This window comes from Syzygium oleosum, unplaced genomic scaffold, assembly GCF_021117445.2.
Source record: "Syzygium oleosum isolate NSW1041296 unplaced genomic scaffold, Sole_v2.1 Sole_v2.01, whole genome shotgun sequence".
Taxonomy (NCBI): domain Eukaryota; kingdom Viridiplantae; phylum Streptophyta; class Magnoliopsida; order Myrtales; family Myrtaceae; genus Syzygium; species Syzygium oleosum.
Window position 1 is genome coordinate 6,328,033 of NW_026607485.1, and position 17,921 is coordinate 6,345,953.

A 17,921-nucleotide genomic window follows, 5' to 3' on the forward strand; every position below is an offset into this window, starting at 1 on the left:
GAAGATCGAGTTGCAATCTTAAATGGTGCACAATTGAATTGGGATAAGAAGATCGCATGGGAGATAGGTCAAAATCTAATAAGAAATTAGTGCCAACCTATCATTAAGCACCAAAAGTCGTGAATTCTTGAACTTTTACCTTTTTTTCAAGAAATTTACAAAGCTTAGTCAAATTGCGAGGGTAAAATTTGAGTTTACCTTAAAAAAGGGCTTGTTCGAAAACACAAAAACATTCTCTATTACTTTTGCTTCTGACTTCCCCTTTACAATTAGAAAATAAAATAAAAATATTACTCATGCTCTATATTTTCTATTGATATTTCTCTCGATATTATATGTACTTTTAAGTTGCGAATAACAGCAAGATTTGTAAGTAGAAGAATCCAGAAATATACTTGATCTCCTAAATTTTGCTGGACCAAACTAAGCCAATGACAAAGTGATTGGATGCCTGGATGGCCTTCCATTGAGTTCCTTTGGCACTAACTAACAAAGGGCCAACTCACACTGTCCCTTTTTCACTAACTTAGAAGGACCATCTTAATCCTCTTTCCATTGCAAACAACGCCATTCAATTCAAAGTCTTTTTCACTATCATTTGACACAATTAATAAATCCATAAATTAATTAGAAATCTTGAAAGAATCAATTGACAATAGTTTATTGCAGTAGTTTGAATGGGGTTTTTTTTTTCTGTTGAAGCATAGTTTGGTTCGATGTGACTCTCTAATTCCTTCAACTACTACCTCCAATAAATATCGGTAACGAAGGAGAGGTTTGGAGAAAGGTGGCCAAGCAAGCTTTCGATGAGTTGAAAACGGCTCATTTGATAGTATCCAAATGCTCGGTCGGAGTCGACAGTCACATGAATGAAATCATGAGCATGGTTCGTGTTGTGAAAACAACTCTCGCGAAAATCATCTCCAATCGGCTTTCGCAGGATTTTGCTAATTGTTGATTAAATTTTTTCTAAACACATGTCTAGTTTGTTTTGGCGCAAAAGCACGGCCCTTAATTGGATTCACAGGAGTTGAAGAGAAGCTATACCAATTATTGATTGTATTCAGGAATGTTTCCAGCTGCAAATGGACTTGGTCTAACGTTGTTTAATGTCAAGCTTAATATGAAATAATGACTCAAATCCTTTAATTTCTTTTTGGATCGAAAAATCCAAATCCTTTAATGTAACAGCCCGAATTTCGATGTAATTTCCGGGATCAATGAAACTGATATTATTTCGCATTTCATTTTAGTAAGTCTCACCCAGAGCTGATCACTCTCGGGATACTAACCAATAGGGTATGGCTAACTAGAAGATGGTACGTGGACCGGGGACCCTATCGCGAAAGGGATACCGATCACGAGAGACGCTGAGGAAATATTTTGGGCCAACGTGGGCCGATCTTAGGAAAGAGTAATGGATTGGGTTTGGCCAAGGCCAACGATGTACAATTGGGACGCAGGTGATTCTGCAAGACCAAAAGTGCACGTGGTCAACCAGTCCGGAACTTGAACCTAATGATTGTGACCTCTGGAACTAATGATAATTTCTCATTCTCTCAATGATCGAGACCATCACGATATGAATAGCCTTAGGTCGATACGCGTAACCTCTAAACAGCCACCCGTTAGTGAGAGACTCTGAAATTGAAAGTTTAGCGGGTTTTGTTCACGGAATTGGGCCCGAATTTCGGTATCGATTTTCAAAGGCTTAAGAGACTATTTTTGGGAATCTGACGTCATATTACGCTGGCCACTCACATGTGGAGTTAGTACGAGTAAAAATTGGAATTTCGGTCCGGGGGTGAAAAATTACGATTTTGCCCCCGGGATGTCAGCGTCGCTTTTCGAGGCCAAATGAGGTTATTTTTCGTGGCCGACGCCATTTTTGGGTGGCCACACATACCAGGAGTCGTTTTGGCCAAAAATTGGAATTTCGACTAAAATTGGAAAAATAATATTATTTTATTCCCGAAACTTTGACGTGGATTTTCGAGGGCTTGCGCGATGAATTTCGCGATTCCGACGCCATATCATGTTGGCCACGCATATATGGAACGCGTATGTGCGAAAATTGGAATTTCGGTTCGGGATCGGAAAATTACGAAAATGCCCTTAGACCATTTTTGATTAATTCCGAAAATTGGATTTAATTTTGGGATTAACCAAGGTGAGTTAAGGTTAAACCAGGTCTGGTCAACCATGATTGGGTACAAAAGACCATTTTACCCCTAAATTATTGGATTTGATCAAATCTAGTCCATTGGATCAAGGGTAAAATTGTCAAATGGGCTTAGATAATGACACTTGGACTCCACTAAGACCATCTTTGACTCATTTGACCAGACATTTCCTCTCTCTCTCGTCCATTTTCTGTTCAGCCCAAGCCATTCCCCCTCTTTCCTTCACCGTATCTCTCTTTTCCCGTTTTCCATTTCTGCAATTCCCGTTTCTGTTCATCTGGTACTGTTCACGCCGGAACAGTACCAGCCGGTGCTGTCCCCGCCGAGCCGAACCACCAGCAGCCTAGTTCCACCTCCGTGCAGCCACCACGCCCGGTATAGTCAAAAACAGCTCTCTCTCTCTCCTTTTTCCTCTTTTCTTATTTTTTCTGTTTTACAAACAGCATCACGGAGCTTCACGGAGCTCCGATCGCCGTCCGTCAACACCCGGGCCTCCAAAGACATCCATACGCCGCCGTTCAGCCCCGTTTCGCATGGTGACCGTACGGTTATCGTTCATGTCCGTGCTATCATCGTTCATCCGCACCGCACGGCCGCCGCCGCGTGACCGGTGCCTCGCCGGCCACCGCTTCCCGCCCGTCCGTACAGTGTCCGTACGGAAGTACTGTTCACCGTCTGTACACGCCGCCGTCGTCCGCCGGGAATTCCGCCGCCGGTTTCACTGTTCACCAGTGATCGGCCGCCGTTCCCCGACGTCGTGACTTTGGATTAGGTGAGTAAAATTCCTAAACCCGGATTAGGACTGATAGTACGTTTTTCCTGGACTGGTTTAGGTATTATCGGTGCATTTTTGACTGGCTTAGATAATAGCAGTGTGTATTTGAGACTGGGTTGAGGACCGATTAGTAGAATTTATTATCGGGAAAATTTAGTGGTTTAATGAGAACTATTGGGGAGGAAAATGGGGTTTAATGACCAATTTAGGAGCTCGTTGGTGAAATTGCAGGGTATGCCCGGATTGACTGATGGTATGTAATTCGTGCTTAATTGTGAGTGATTGCATACTGCCATGTCGCATGTTGTGTGGCTGCATTTGTGGAGTGCGATTGGCCCATTTTTGGCTTGTAGTTAATTATTGAGTTGTGAATCGCACGTTAGGCCACACGGTATTAATTGGGCCAATTAAGCACGTGTTGTGACATTGGGTGTCCAAATTATGTTGGTGCTCGTGGTGCATTGCATTGCATAACATGGACACGCATTGCGTATGCCAAGAGTGAGGCATGTGATGAAATTGTGCGAGCATGCGTGTCTGCCATGAGCATGTGATCACCTAAAATACCCTGAAGCGTTATACGCTGGGTTCAGATAATAATGAGCTGTGTGATCACCTAAGGACCTTCGGGTCGATACCGTCCTCATGCACTTTGAAGCGGGACGATGCCCGGTACGTCCGGAAGGCGACCATCCTCATGCACTTTGAAGCGAGGCTCGGTTCGCAAGGAGAACAGTGTTGCGCCTCATGCACTTTGAAGCAGTGCTAGAGACACCGGGCCAGATCGGTTGCTTGCGCCTCATGCACTTTGAAGCGGGCTAGACGCACCGGGCCGTGAAAAATTGATGACTCGAGTCGTAATAATAATTAATTGGGCAAGTGTGCCAGTGTGAGCCAGTGGGCCAAAGAAATGTGCATGACATGTCAATGACATTTGCATGCATAAACATGCATTGAATAGCATGCGAGTGTGTGAGACTCGGTGTATGAGCATGTGATTGGCGTACGTGTGATAATGTATGCCACGTATGTCTCGTGATTATTACATATTGAACTGTCTAACCTGCAGGGTCAGAGAATTGTATGATTATGGTTGTGTTATGATTTTAAATGTTTGTTTCCGGTCAGGAGATTGCATGCTAGCCTAGCCTAGGTTTAGGGGTTGAACTCACTGAGATTCGTCTCACGGTTGTGTAAACCGAAACATTTTCAGACCCCCAGCAGTAGGATGCCGAGGTCACCACCTCTTTTTGGGAATATCGCATTTTATCCAGCAGTCATCGAGCATGCACCCCGGTAGGGATGGAGCAGAACGGAGAAGTGGCTGTTTGGGTTATTCCCAGCTGTTGGTGTTTCCTTTTTGGTTGTCGTGAACACTGTAAAAAGAGTTTTAAAATAGTAATATAAGTATGTACATATTTTCTGCGTTGATCGTTGTTTATTGGATGGCTATCCTTGGCTCATATTGTAATTGTCTGGGTTTGTTTATTTTATACTTCCGCTTGTGCTTGATCTCTGTATGGGCGTGGGTCGGCGACGCTTCCTGGGACGTCGCAATTTATCGACCGAAGGTGGGATGCTCTCGCTTCGTGGGGTACGGGGCGTGACATTTAATTTGAGATGAATAGAAGTGTGACAAAATTTCATCCAAGTCTGAAGATTTACCATAGGCAGTCTCGCATTGTCTGCAAGTTGTTTCCTTTTTGTCTTTTTTTTCTATTACAATAGATAATCTGCAAGTATTAGCTGAGAAGGCGACGAGCCACACCTCTCAAATGGTCCATAACTCAGCTGGACAAAAGCTGAATAGCCGATATTCAATCACCGTGAGGCACTCTAACAAAATCTATCCCCAAAGTAGAAACAGTAGGATTTGAGATTCGCATCTAACAAATATAAGGAAATTCGACCAATCTGACCATATTCCAGGTGTATCATTGATCCAAACTCGGTAATCTAGCGGCTTAACAGAACCAACCAAATACAACTCATCGCAGGTCGGTTATATGCTTTGAAAACATCCGATTGTAGACCAGAGGAAATCATTCACTACGATCTTTGTTCGTATTGCTCGAATTCAATCTACGGCAATGGAGTTGAAAGCTACAGCGATTTGGGGCGAAGGAAGGAGGGGACGACAAATTGACGGATCTTTCCTGATTTGCCCTCGGATCTTCTTCTGTTGGCGGGCATTATTCGGTGATTTCGTCGTTTACGTGAGGGGCAATGAAGGAAGTTTCGCTAAGATGGGAACGTTCATAAAGACCTGCACGGCGATGCCTTGCAGTTGTATTTTAGCCTTGACAGAATGAGACGTGCCTTTTTGGACTTTGGGTTCCTTTGATGTCTCCACATTAGCATTTTTGACTCGGGACCGGTTCAATTAGTTGGTTCCAACTTGAATTCAAGTTAATATTTTATCTGTGGTGGAGGTATAGGAAAATGTGATTACTCCATTACGATGGCAAGCTTCTCGGGTTAAATATTTTCAAATTCAAGCTCGAATTGATCTAATAACTCGAGTTCTCCAAATTTGAAAAGAATGTAATTCAACCTAAGTGCCTCCCAAGTTGAGCTTAATTACGAGTTGTGGAGCCCACCTCTCTTGGGTTGGAGAGACAATATGATGACTTGCTATTACGCAACAATTCTTGAATACTCTCTAAATGACTTATATTGAATTGGATGCAATAGCTTTTTTATTAGATAAATTAACTCTGATTTTGAGTCGGGTCATTTTGTCTAAAAACTTACGGGACTATTGACAAAGCGACTGCAATGGGAAATCATGGCATTTGTTATCCCATAATTGCTCGACTGGAGATATGAATTGTACGATCATCGGGGTTGAATGTTTTACATGTAGAAGAACGCGCCCATAAACTTCGAGAACAGAAGAAAAATGAAAAGCCAGAAAACAATTTAAAACAAAAATAACGAAAAACGCAAACCCTCCTCTGCTTCCTCCAGTTTCGGACACCGTCTCCGATCAAACGGGTACGATTCTCCCACCGTTCAGTCCGACTCTATCCTCCTCCCTTTTTTAATTTCGGATCGTCCCTCGGATTCTGATTCGGCCTCTCTCCCTCTCTAGCACAAACAGTGACGACCTTGACCGATGATCAATCGACCGATCTCTGCCGAAACCGGTTTTCAGCACCGCCATGGCTGGCGAGACCCTAGAAGCAGCGGGCGTCGTGCAACGAGACCCTGTCCCACGGCTCCGACGAGGAGCAACAGCAGCAGCAGCTCAACGATTGTTGACTAACTTGCTAGACGTTGACTTTGTTCGATTCGCATGCTGGTTTCAAGGGACAAACATCAACGTTCTCTATCTTAAAGGGAAAATACATCTACAAACTACCAAGACGGAAGGGAAAGTTTGACATGGACTTACTGCCTTAAAAGGGATTGCTGTATGACCTCCATCCAGTTAGATCAGGTCGACCTTTCGATGTCGAAATGGTGCTATTAGATGCTAGATTTCAGGTGCATGTGAATTTAGAAAGATTGATCTCCACCACCTCCCAAAGGAGCCTGGTAAAATGGAATGTTTGAGAATACCCTTGATTGATGGGACATCAATAAAGCATATGCCTGAATGTCAAGGATTGAAGAGTCCACGAATTCTCAGTGCTTGCCATCGTTCCTCACTGACTACAAAACCTTCCATCGTTCACTTAACTTCCTTATCGAGGTTTCTCTGCGAGGAGCTGGGATCATGAAGCTACCCGGCTCGATTGGACCCCTCGTCAGCCTTGAACACTAGTCTTCCAGAAACTGCAAGTCAATTTAGACACTACCAGACTCAATCTGGACTTTGGAATCACTTGCTGAGTTTGATAAATTGAACACGGACATAGACAAGCTGCCTGGTTTGGTCGGGAACACGAAGCATTTGAAAGTTTTGAAGATGAGCTTCTACGTCATAAGAACGATAACTAGTGCAGTATGGAAGCAGGAAAAGCTAGAAAAATAGATTCAGATCTTAGTGAAAATTTGCTAATAGAAATTCCATTATATCTGGAGATATTCTTCCCGGAAGATTTTGAAACTGACATGTGCTGAGATACACCAAGTACTAAGGCTCGTAGAAATTCTTATCTATCTACATGTTCATACCGAGTTGATGATGGCATTTCCAATCTCTCGAACTTGAAAAGCTTGAGAGATTTGTCTTTGGGATGCTGAAAGTCTCCTCACCCTGTTGACCCGTCTAAGCTTGTGGAAGATGCTATCCCCCGGTTAAACAAACTGGAGTCTTTAGAGTTGTCCTCTTCGACAATGACCACCATATCACCATATATTACGCAGCTTTCTCATCTCAAAGAGAATTGAACTTTCTAATGAATGTCTGCAGTGCCTCCCAATGCTTCCCTGAAGTTTAACGCCCTTATGAATCAGACATTGCCGGTCAACGCATACATTGATAGACCTATCAAACTTAAAGAAACTATCAGAACTTGTAATTGAGTATTCTGCAGTTACAGAAATTCCAGGCCTTGCGAGTCTAGAAAGTCTTAGAACTTTGGAGCTAAATGAACTCAACCAACAGCACAGATTGGGTGATCTGAGTGGCTTCAAGAAACTAATGGCTTTTCATTTACATCATTGTGGTAATCTGGTTGACCAGAATTTTTGGAAAATTCATTGATCTCCTCCGGCAACTCAGTCCTGAAGTTTCCTAATGTATCAACGTTAAAGAAATTAGAACTGGTAGGCATACTTCACTATGGGTGATTTGGAAATTCAGCACATTATGGAGTTGCTTGATCAAACTTGGCAAGTTTCTGCAAAAGAGAAAAAAATGGATACCTGCTCTGTTGAGTACTTTTTTCTGATAAGAAGTGCCTCCTATTCTGTTATAGATACGAATCACCAAGAAGTTTATGCAAATCTTCTTTTCATGTGCACTTGGCATGTTGACTTTTTATATGGTTTTGTAATTCTATATACCCTTGTTCAGATCTTCTTTGTTTTAATTTGGTTCGGTTTAGATGTTTCAGTGGCTTTGAATTGCTAATTAACTTTCCCAGTGAGGTCAAGTCAATTTGTATAACTTCCAAGTGCAATATTTTGTCAATTTACTATACAGCAATTTATCGGAGGTATTCTTATAATTGCTGCTTCGTATTACTAAATCCGAAGTTGTTCGATACCCATGCTTCATGCTGGAGCGCGTTAAACTTCGTCATACCGTATAGAATAAACTAGTTGTTATAAAGTGTGTGAAATATCTCAGCACTTACGGCATCACCTCTACGGCAATAGCCTCCTCAAAATTGCAAGGTGTAGAAGATAAATACTCTACATCGATAAGACAGAACAAAAATTGCAATAGCCTCCTCGTTTTAACGTGGCATTAACATTAGCTACCACTCTCAGAAAGAGAGAAAAAAAATAAGACAGAACAGCGCACGGTTGGTGCAAGAAGACCGAAACATCACGCGATTAGAGGGTCCAAGTCAAAGTCTACGAAGACTTGGACTACGAACAGTCCACGAACCAACTTACTCAAGAAGGAATCGCACCAATGATTCATTTTATTTGGCAGTTTGTGCGTCACAGTCAGACTTCCATAAACATAGAGATTTCATCAAAAATATTAAGAAAAAATGTCACTAGATCACTCTATAAAATTCAACACCGATTCATTTGTTCTCTCGTTCACCCGCAAAAATCACATGACAACAAATCGCTCTCAAATTCTTATATTAATCGATAATTTCGTCTTGCGATTTCCTCTGATCAAATACCATCATATGAAAATCGAAAATCATATAAAAACAAACTCTTAGGGTGTGTTTATCTAGCTTTGAAAATGTTTTTAGAAAATTCATTTTCTGAGAAAGTAAACCAGAAGAATTTGATTATGGTGAAAACAAGATGAAAGAATTGAATTTATCCTAATTGATAATAAGTAAATCCACTAAAGGTGGTTTGTATCGTTAAAAGTAACATATATTGACTAATAAATTAGAATCGATATCATCTTTGTTTATTCAGTAATCCATCAAAATAACAACGATAACAAAGAAATTAGGATAGAAATCAAGGAAAACGATTCATTCTTGCCAAATCATTTTCTCTAAGCTTATTAGCCCATGTTAAACGTTTTCCATCGATCGCATAGTTTTACATAATTCAAACACCGGAAAGTACGGAAAAAATTTCTGAAAAATGATATTTCATCAAATAAAGTGACCCTAAGTTAAATAAAGGAGGAAGAACAGGAGGTACAGTTCCATCTTTTTTCTTTCTTTTGTTGGGAAAGTTATTACCCTTTGGGACAAAATTGTACAAGTGTTTGCAAGCTCACGTCGTTGATAGAAGTCAGATTTGAATGACGGTAGACCATATAATTGATTCCAATGAAGAGATCCAAAGTGAACAATCATATCCCTTTATATTCTTTCTTGTCCCGAAAAGGAGAGAACAAAACTGAAGTGCTAAAAAGAAGTTGGACGAATGTTAAGGCCACTGTTTGATGAAATGATTTTTCTTTCTTTTGGCCGGCATCATTTGATGAATGACTCCATAACACAAATTCAATGATTTCGGGGGATTTTCAATGATAATCTGTAAAACAACATGTGTTCATCGTTTCGCATAACAGGGTTTGTTTAATGGCATCTTAATTAAAAAAAGATGTGCGCTTTTACTCTATAAGCACGGGCTTTTCGTCATTTGAAGTTTAACAAAATAAATCCGGGTTATTTACAAGTAATGTTAGTAAGTATACTAAAATTGATATATTAAGTGATATTGATCAAATCATCTTAGCAAGTGAATGAATGGATTCGTGAGAATAGATACTATTCAAGTGTGAAAATACAAACGGTTCTCATTTACTTTCATAAAAAAGTCATTTTTTGGAAAAACTGAATTTTCCAGATCTAGAGAATCTTGAGCTTTCCAAATTGCTATTAAAAATGTCCTTAACTTTCTACTTTATCATGGAAAACATAAATTTTCAGTTTTGTATTAAGTTGACATGGAATCTTAATTTTCTTAGGAAAAAGTCCAGACCTTTTAATTTTATATTGCAGCAAGATGTCTATATCGCAGATTTGACATATAAGTTTAGTAGATAATTTCAGAGTTTCTACCTTGGCCCCTAGTCTAATGTATGCCATCACAGCACTTGTCTTTTATTTCTTGGCCCAATCGGCCCATCGAACTGGATCGACCGGAGTTCACCTTGATTAGGATGGGGGGAAATGAACTTGGTTGGAAGTTTGATATCTGCTTTTGTTGACTTCGACTTTGAACGAATCCACACTTATTTGTTTGGGGGGGGAAAGTTGATTGTAATCCACAAAATTTCTACACGACATGTTCAGTGATTTTGCCACGTTAAGAAACATAATAATTGTCAACTATGACAAGCTGGAGCGATTCTTCGAGGAAGCATCCTTATTGACCAAATTTTGTAGCAAAACTGTCCCACGGCTCTCTGCATATTCAACCAATCCTGTGGCTTCTAAGTTCATTGACCTACCGAAAAGTCATTCAGAAAAATCTTGCTTTTTAGTTCCTTAATGTTTTGTGGTGAAGGAACAAAGAGGTCTTGATGGTTAAGGCCCGCATGCATCTATACGAAAAGTGTTTCTTTTCCTTTATAAAGAGTAGGAGTTAGGCAGTGGATCCTACCTATTTTCTCTTTTTCTCTGGGCTTTTGAGCAAATGGAGGAAGCTCAATTTCGATTCAAATGGAAGGAGTCCAATTTAAAAAATCTGCAACAAGACTTTTGGACTTTCGTTTAGTAAAATAAAAGTTCAGTGGAGTATGAGCAAAGCTAAAGCTATCGAAGAACAAATATGATCTTCCATTGGTCTCGATTCAAGAAATTCAATACTTTTCAAGAGTCTTTTTTTGACTCATCATGATTAATAAATTCAGTCTTGAATTTTTTTTATCACGCTTGGATCTACATCTGAAAAGACTTAAGGACTCATGAATTCCAGAATGGGAACATTTTTACACCTCCGGATCTAGCGAGATTTTATTTTTTCCTCCATGTTGTCCTTATCAAGTAGCAGTCGGTCTGTTTAATCAACATCTGTATCTATCGAAAGCTGAAGATCTTGCTGGTGTTGGCGGATTCGCATCACTCATGCAGTCGCCGGCAAGTGCGATAGTGACACTGCAATTATATACGGGCAAAGACGCAAGCGTGCCTCGAGCAGTGTCATTATTGCAATCTGCGGGCTAGTGCGTGGGCATCTATCAAGACACGTGTTGTCAGGATTTCCAGTGGAAGATGATATTTACAATTTGTGGTCAGTTGAGTGTGAAGTTTGGTTGTCTCCTATGTCTAGAACTTGTACATAGTAGAAGAGCGAAGGCTTACTCGGTCTAATGGCTTAATCGACTTATCAACTTATCCCACGATTAGCTTTAAAGTTTGTGGAGGGATAAAATCTAGATTGCAATGTTTGGAAAGGGGGCCTTTTAAAGTGCCAGGACCAAATGACTTTTAAGCAGTATTTTCGACATCAGTGGATGACTGTGAGCTATTCATTCAGTCGGTCTTGAAATTGAGAAACTCTGGCTTGGTGCTGGGAATTCAGAAAGCATCAACCAAACTCTTATCACCTTGATTTTCAAAGTTGACTTTCCTAAACGGTTGGAGCAATGTCGGTCTATTAGCCTCTGTAATATTTCCTTCGGTATTATCATTGAGATTATCATGATTTGATTGCATAAATTTAAGCTAAACTTGACTTTACTCAACCACTCAACCAAGTAAGTTTCGTTTCAAGTCATCATGTCCAATATAATATCATCATTGCTAAGGAAATCATTCATTAACCGTGCAAAATGAAGGGGAAGGAAGGCTACATGCTAGTCGAGGTGGATTTGGGCAAGGCGTTCAATAGGTTAAGGTGTGAATTCACGTGACTGGACTTCGTGGCTCATTGGTGCCTGGTGGATCCCATCAAGCGATTTATTGCGATTAACAATATGCAGCTTTTTAGGAATGGAGAACTAAGAAAAGCTCCAGGTGGTGTATAACAAGGGAATCTGCTTTTGCCTTCAATCTTTGTCCTTTGTATAGGGCGACTTTCTCACTAAATCATGAATTTCGTTGAGAAGAGTGTTTGGAAGCCTTTAATTTCCGAATTACATTTTCCATCCCTTCAGGTCATTTGTCCACAATTGCCACCTACATACTCGACCGACATACCATTAAAAAGAAAAATTAGGTCCGTGCCATGAGGGCGTTGGAATAATTTGGCAGCAGCAAAATAGACATCCAATTGATAATCAACAACTCGTATGATCTGCGACCAAAAAAACAACTTCTCATAGACTGGGGGCAGTTTTCCCCAAAATAGCCCCAACTCGACACCCCAATCCCGAAGTTAACCGGCCATTTTCAATTAGAAGTGCACTTAGTGAAACTCTCTAATCAGCCCTACGATCCAACTACCGATTCGAGTAAAATGTTTTTCTAAGAATATAACAAAAATGCTCATTTAATATGCTCGCTTTCTCGAAAGGAACAACGGTAGAGTGGTCAGAAAGAGAAAATAATGGGCATAAGGAGACTGAACGGCACCTTTTTTAGTGATCGTTTAAATCGAGAGAGATTAAATTATCAGATTTCTGGCAATCCAAATTGGAGCTGACACTGAAGTGATCCGAACAAAATTTTTTGCACCGAAGTAAGGGCCGTATAAAATTTTTGGCATTTTATGGTATCCTTGTTCCGAGAACAATGTCCGTCCGACGAAAGCCATTAAAATTAAAATATTGATCACGTGACAGGAAGGAACGAAGTAAAGCGCCGACGCACGCGAAAACAAGAAGGTGGAGGCGTTTGTTATCCGATCGCGGGGATAGGACAAGCCGCGTAGCCAAACGGCCCCTACCCCTGCGGTTTCGATACAAACAAAGCCGGCTCTCTTCACTCGCCCCCACGAGAAGTCTTAACTACAAAAGAGAGAAACCTTCGAACAAACCAAACAGCGTCCTACACGCCTCTCCCCTTATATACGTGCACCGTCTCTACTTCTCACGCTCGTCGCGTTCTCGCTCTCTCTCTCTCTCTCTCTCTCTTCCTCTCTTCAGTTCGTTCGGCTTTGTGTTGATTCATTCGGAGCTCGGAATGGCCGCCGCCGCCGGAGCGGCACCCGCTCGCGCTTCGTTCGCTCTGAGGCAGGCGCAGGTACGGTGATGGGTGTCGGTGGGTTCGCGATTTCTCGAAATGGGTTTTCCTTGTGATGAGGCTTGGTGCCTTTGGATGATCGCGGGTGTCGATTCTTGCGTGGTCGGTTTTTGTTTGGTGCTTGATCTCTGTGTTTGCTGGGATGTAGTTCTTTCGGGTTTTCGAGGCGTGTTATCAGCTTGACGTTAGCTGTTTTCCAAGACTAGGATGAAATGTGCTCGTTGTTTTGGTGCTGGAGGTGTTTTTTTGTCCGTTGGGTTGTGGTGAATGTTGAGTTTTTGTCATGGATTGGTGGAGAAGTGGTGTTTCGTTTAACTTGATGGTGGAAAAAGAAGAAGAAACTGCTGTACTTTTAATGTGTTTAGTGACTGGATTTATGAATTCTGCTGGCGGGGATATGCTGGTTCTGAATGCTTTGTCATGGAAGATGTGTGTGATGATTGATCAAACAGAGCGAATTTTTGGCTATGTTAAGGATTTGATAGGGCTCGTTGGGAAGATGAGTACGTCTTCTGGTGGTTTTCGAAAAACGGTCATGTTTGTGGCGGTAGTCTGGGTAGATAGAGGAATGCGTGAACTGCGTGAGCATCGCTAAAGCGTGCATTTGTAACTTCATTGGAAAGCTACAGCACTGCCAAATGAGCATTTCAAATATCTAGATGGACTAAATGAGCTGTCTGAGGTTAATAGTGAGTTCAGGCTAGCTAGACTAGGTTTTGGCTTTCTGCTGCTTTGTGGCTGCTCTGCTCACGATTCTAATCATTCCGCTTCGCAAGCTGTAAATTTGGGGATTCAACTTGAGCACCCTATCTGGTGATTGATCTAGTTTGGTCTTTTTCGATGTGTTGTCAAGTTGCTCTCAGGTAGTAGCTTTTGCAGGCATTAGGGGAGCCTAAAGTACAATATTATTCCTCTATTTGGATGTGAATCTTATAAAACTTAATTAGAGTCCCAGAGAAATAATTGTTTTTTGGCCATGAAGATAACAATGACCATATGCGTAGTCTGTCATGCATCTCAAAGCAGACAGCTTTCTGTGACTTCCGTTGCAAGTTTGTGGTTTCCGTTCCTCTTCAATGTTGCTTATCTTCCTACCTCTCTCCGTCTTTGAGTTTTCAAAGAAGATAATAGCAAAAGGCACACCAAACTTTGCAGACAGAGCTTACCATCAGCAGATTGACGGAGGAGAGAAGTTTGCAGAATCGAGAGAGAGATGCACTTAAGCGTGACCTGGTGAGTAATGTGCACTTTAATGTTTTCCCCATTACGTGCATCATGCCAATCTTGCCCCATCTCCAAGATATGGTGCAGTATACTTTCTTTCAACATTCGAATACCAAAGCTTACGGGGAAAGATTGTTGCTTTGTTCAACAGGAGATGTTGAGGAAGACAGGTGGGAGAGCAATTCAAGTGGGATTTCCTTTCCTGTATGTTTGTGCGGTCGCTCTTGTTGCCCTTGCAGCCGGATACATTATCCACCCGTAGCTGAGATGGTTTTGGTCGCCGCCTAATTGGGCTTTAAGTAGATTGTGTATATCTAGGGTTCAGCATTGTGTTGCCTTATTTTTTCGTCTGCAATCTCATGTATAAACCTGGAAGCTTTGGTATTTCAGTTGGAGATGATGTGCTCTTAAAATGTATATTCCTGGTTTGACTCTATGGATGGTGTAATTGGAAAAATCTTGAGTTCCCAAGAGACAAAAATGCAAGAAAAGTTCCGCAATCATTGTTGTTATTATTGGTATTTACAAAAGTTCCGGTACTACAAGACATAAATGTTATTGTTGTAAGTTATTGTTGATAACTACAATAATCTCGCAGCAGTTTTTACCAAACATAGTAATCATTGTGTTGCCAAATACATGTGCTTCGACCGGCTTTAAATATCCATATATCTGCAAGCCAAAACACTATTTCATCTTGCTTTTAAAATTTTCATTCCGCCTTCATTTAACATGTTACCTTACCGCGAAATTGATTTAGAAACTTCGAAAAATACTCACAAGAAAAAACTTCATTTTCTAAATAATCTGGCCAATCATGGCATCAATCAAATAAAAAAATTGATACTGTTTAATTTAACTAAATGGAAATGGAATGTGTCATATACGTATAGTTTGCTATTGCATCGAAATGTAATCATTAGATTAACAGCTGCATGAGATTGGTTGATTTGATTTTGATGCGGACGCCAACAATCTAAAACCTAAGCTCCCTATGCCTCGTTTTAACTTAGTATTAACATTAGCTACCACTCTCAGAAAGAGAGAAGAAAAAAAGACAGAACAGCATACGGTTGGTGCAAGAAGACTGAAACATCACGGGTCTAGAAGGGCAAAGTCAAAAGTCTATGAAGACTCGGACTACGAACAGTCCATGAACCAACTTGCTCGAGAAGGAATCACACCAATGATTCATCTTGCGATTCCCTCCGATCAAATATCATCATATGAAAATTGAAAATCACATAAAAACAAACTTTTAGAGTGTGTTTATCTCGGTGAGGATTTTCTTGTCATAGGAAAATTTTTTTAGGAAATTTAATTTCAGAGAAATTAAACTAAAAAAATTGATTATGGTGAAAACAAGTTGAAAAAATTGATTTTATCGTAATTGGTAATAAGTGAAATCCATTAAAGGCGGCTTGTATCGTTAAAAGTAACATATAATGACTAATAAGCTCGAATCAATATCGTCTTTATTTAATCTGTAATCCCATCAAAACAACAACTATTACAAAGAAATTAGGATAAAAATTATGAAACCATATTTGTAAAGTATTATATATGATCTTGTTTTTGGGAATGTAAGAAAATTGAGCACTGATGAAGTATATTCTTCTCACTTCAACGCAGCAAGAGATCAGGAAAAACAATTCCTTCTTACCAAATCATTATTCTCTAAGCTTATTGTTTTTAGTCTGTGGTAAACATCTTATATTGATCAAATAATTTTGCGTAATTCAATTATCGAAAAAGTATGGAAAATTTTTTTTCTCAAAAATGATTTTTCATCAAACAAACTGACCCTAAGTTAAATAAAGAAGATGGAAAAACAAGATCTCAATGACAATTTTTCATGAATATAACTACGAAAATAAATTCCTCTGGGCAAGGGAAAGATCTTGCTGACAACAAAAAGGCACGCTAAAGCATTGGCAGGGTCTTCTTTTCCGTGTTAGGATGACCCATCTTCTTTTTCTTTGCTGTATTTCTTTTCATTATCACTTTGCTTTTTTAACCACATTTTCCTTGGATTCTCGCGGGCCACTTTCGCCGTGAACGCCGGTTGAGGTCTCCAGTGGGTTTATTACTTTGATAGTTGATTGATAGGCGGCCACCATTTGATAAATGATTTTTTTTTGGCCGGCAGCATTTGATAAGTAGGGCTTTTGAACTTTTTTCATCTTTGAAACGTTTCTCGAAGAAAAGATCACGTGAGATCAATGGAGGGGAGGCAATGCTCAGTTTATTCATCATTGGATTGATCATAATCCAGACTCTGAAAAGCTTATGATATTATACGTGCCAACTCTTTACGGGTGACTTTAGTTGGCTGAAGAACGGTTGATAGAAGATGATCTTGGTAGCTGCTGCTTATGTTGGTTGTCGTCGAGTCAGTATCGTGAAACTTTAGTTGCGAAGTGGCTATTTTCTATAGGGAAACACGAAATGTTCAGTTACCAAAAAATTGATGTAGAAACTTGAAAAATACTTATAAAATAAACACCTTATGTTCGGAGAAACTTTGATCTTTAAATAAACTAACCAATTGTGTCATCAATCATCAGAAAAGTTGATACTGTCTAATTTAACTAAATGGAAATTACGAAATTGCCATATACATATAGTTTTGCCTAACATCGAAATACAATCATTAGATTAAAAATTGCAATAGTCACCACTCTCCAAAGAAAAAATAAAATAAAAGAACAGCGTTGGCGGGGGAGGAGATGTGCGTCACAGAACTAGAACGGCAAAGTCAAAGTATTCGAAGACTTGGACTACGAACAGTCCCCGAACCAGATTTCTCAAGAAGGAATCACACATCGACCAAAACAAAACGGAATCACACCAATAATTCATTTATCTGCACGCGCGGGAGAACAAAAACGTCAAAGAAAATCTCCGCGATCAGGCACAGGAATAGCAACTCATATGACCAGATGAGGGGCTGTTTTCCCCAAAATAGCCGCGACTCGACACCCAAACCCCGAAAGTGACCCTACAATTATGTGCAAGCGAAAACGCGCCGCGGGCAAGTGCGTGGGCCATTCATAGCAACGCGGTGTTGTCAGAAACTCCACAAAGACAAAGATTATTAAAATTCAAGAGCATAATAACGGAAAGCACTCGATTGCTCCCATCTTTTTAGAATTCCACTAGTTTAATTACTCCGCAATTTTATCTTCCTGTTTTTTTCAATTGCGTTATGACGGTGAAGATAAAAGAGAAGAATTGAGTTGGGAGGGGCCACTTTGGTTTTGAAAAAACCTGCATTTGTCAACTTTGACCACAAAAAAACTCAAATTAGTATACATATAATAAATTTACTCAAAATTAATTTTTTGACCACAAAAAATCTCAAATTTATACATTTATGACAAATTTACCCTATGTTAAATTGGATTAATACCATAAAAAATCACAAATCAGTACATATATGTAAAAACCCAAACCGGTATACCCGTTAATTGCCACGTGTCATCCGATTTAAAAATTTGACGACAAAATTTAACATAAATTAACGGATGGTAAAATTGTCACAGGTATACCAACTTGGGGTTT

At 40.1% G+C, this 17,921-nt stretch overlaps 1 protein-coding gene across 2 annotated transcripts in view; it reads left to right on the top strand.

Moving 5' to 3' along the window:
* Window positions 1–12,813: 12,813 nt before the first annotated feature.
* Window positions 12,814–17,921, top strand: part of LOC130140039 (vesicle-associated protein 2-2-like) — a 35,163-nt gene continuing 30,055 nt past the window's right edge. The window contains exons 1-3 of one of the 2 annotated variants that reach the window (XM_056318331.1): window positions 12,814–13,133; window positions 14,289–14,366; window positions 14,509–14,793. In XM_056318331.1, the coding sequence (XP_056174306.1) occupies window positions 13,074–13,133; window positions 14,289–14,366; window positions 14,509–14,619 (249 nt within the window). In that variant the 5' untranslated portion in view covers window positions 12,814–13,073 and the 3' untranslated portion in view covers window positions 14,620–14,793. Of the gene's footprint in view, window positions 13,134–14,288; window positions 14,367–14,508; window positions 14,794–17,921 lie in introns of those variants that run through there. The other variant, XM_056318326.1, reaches the window with a different exon arrangement.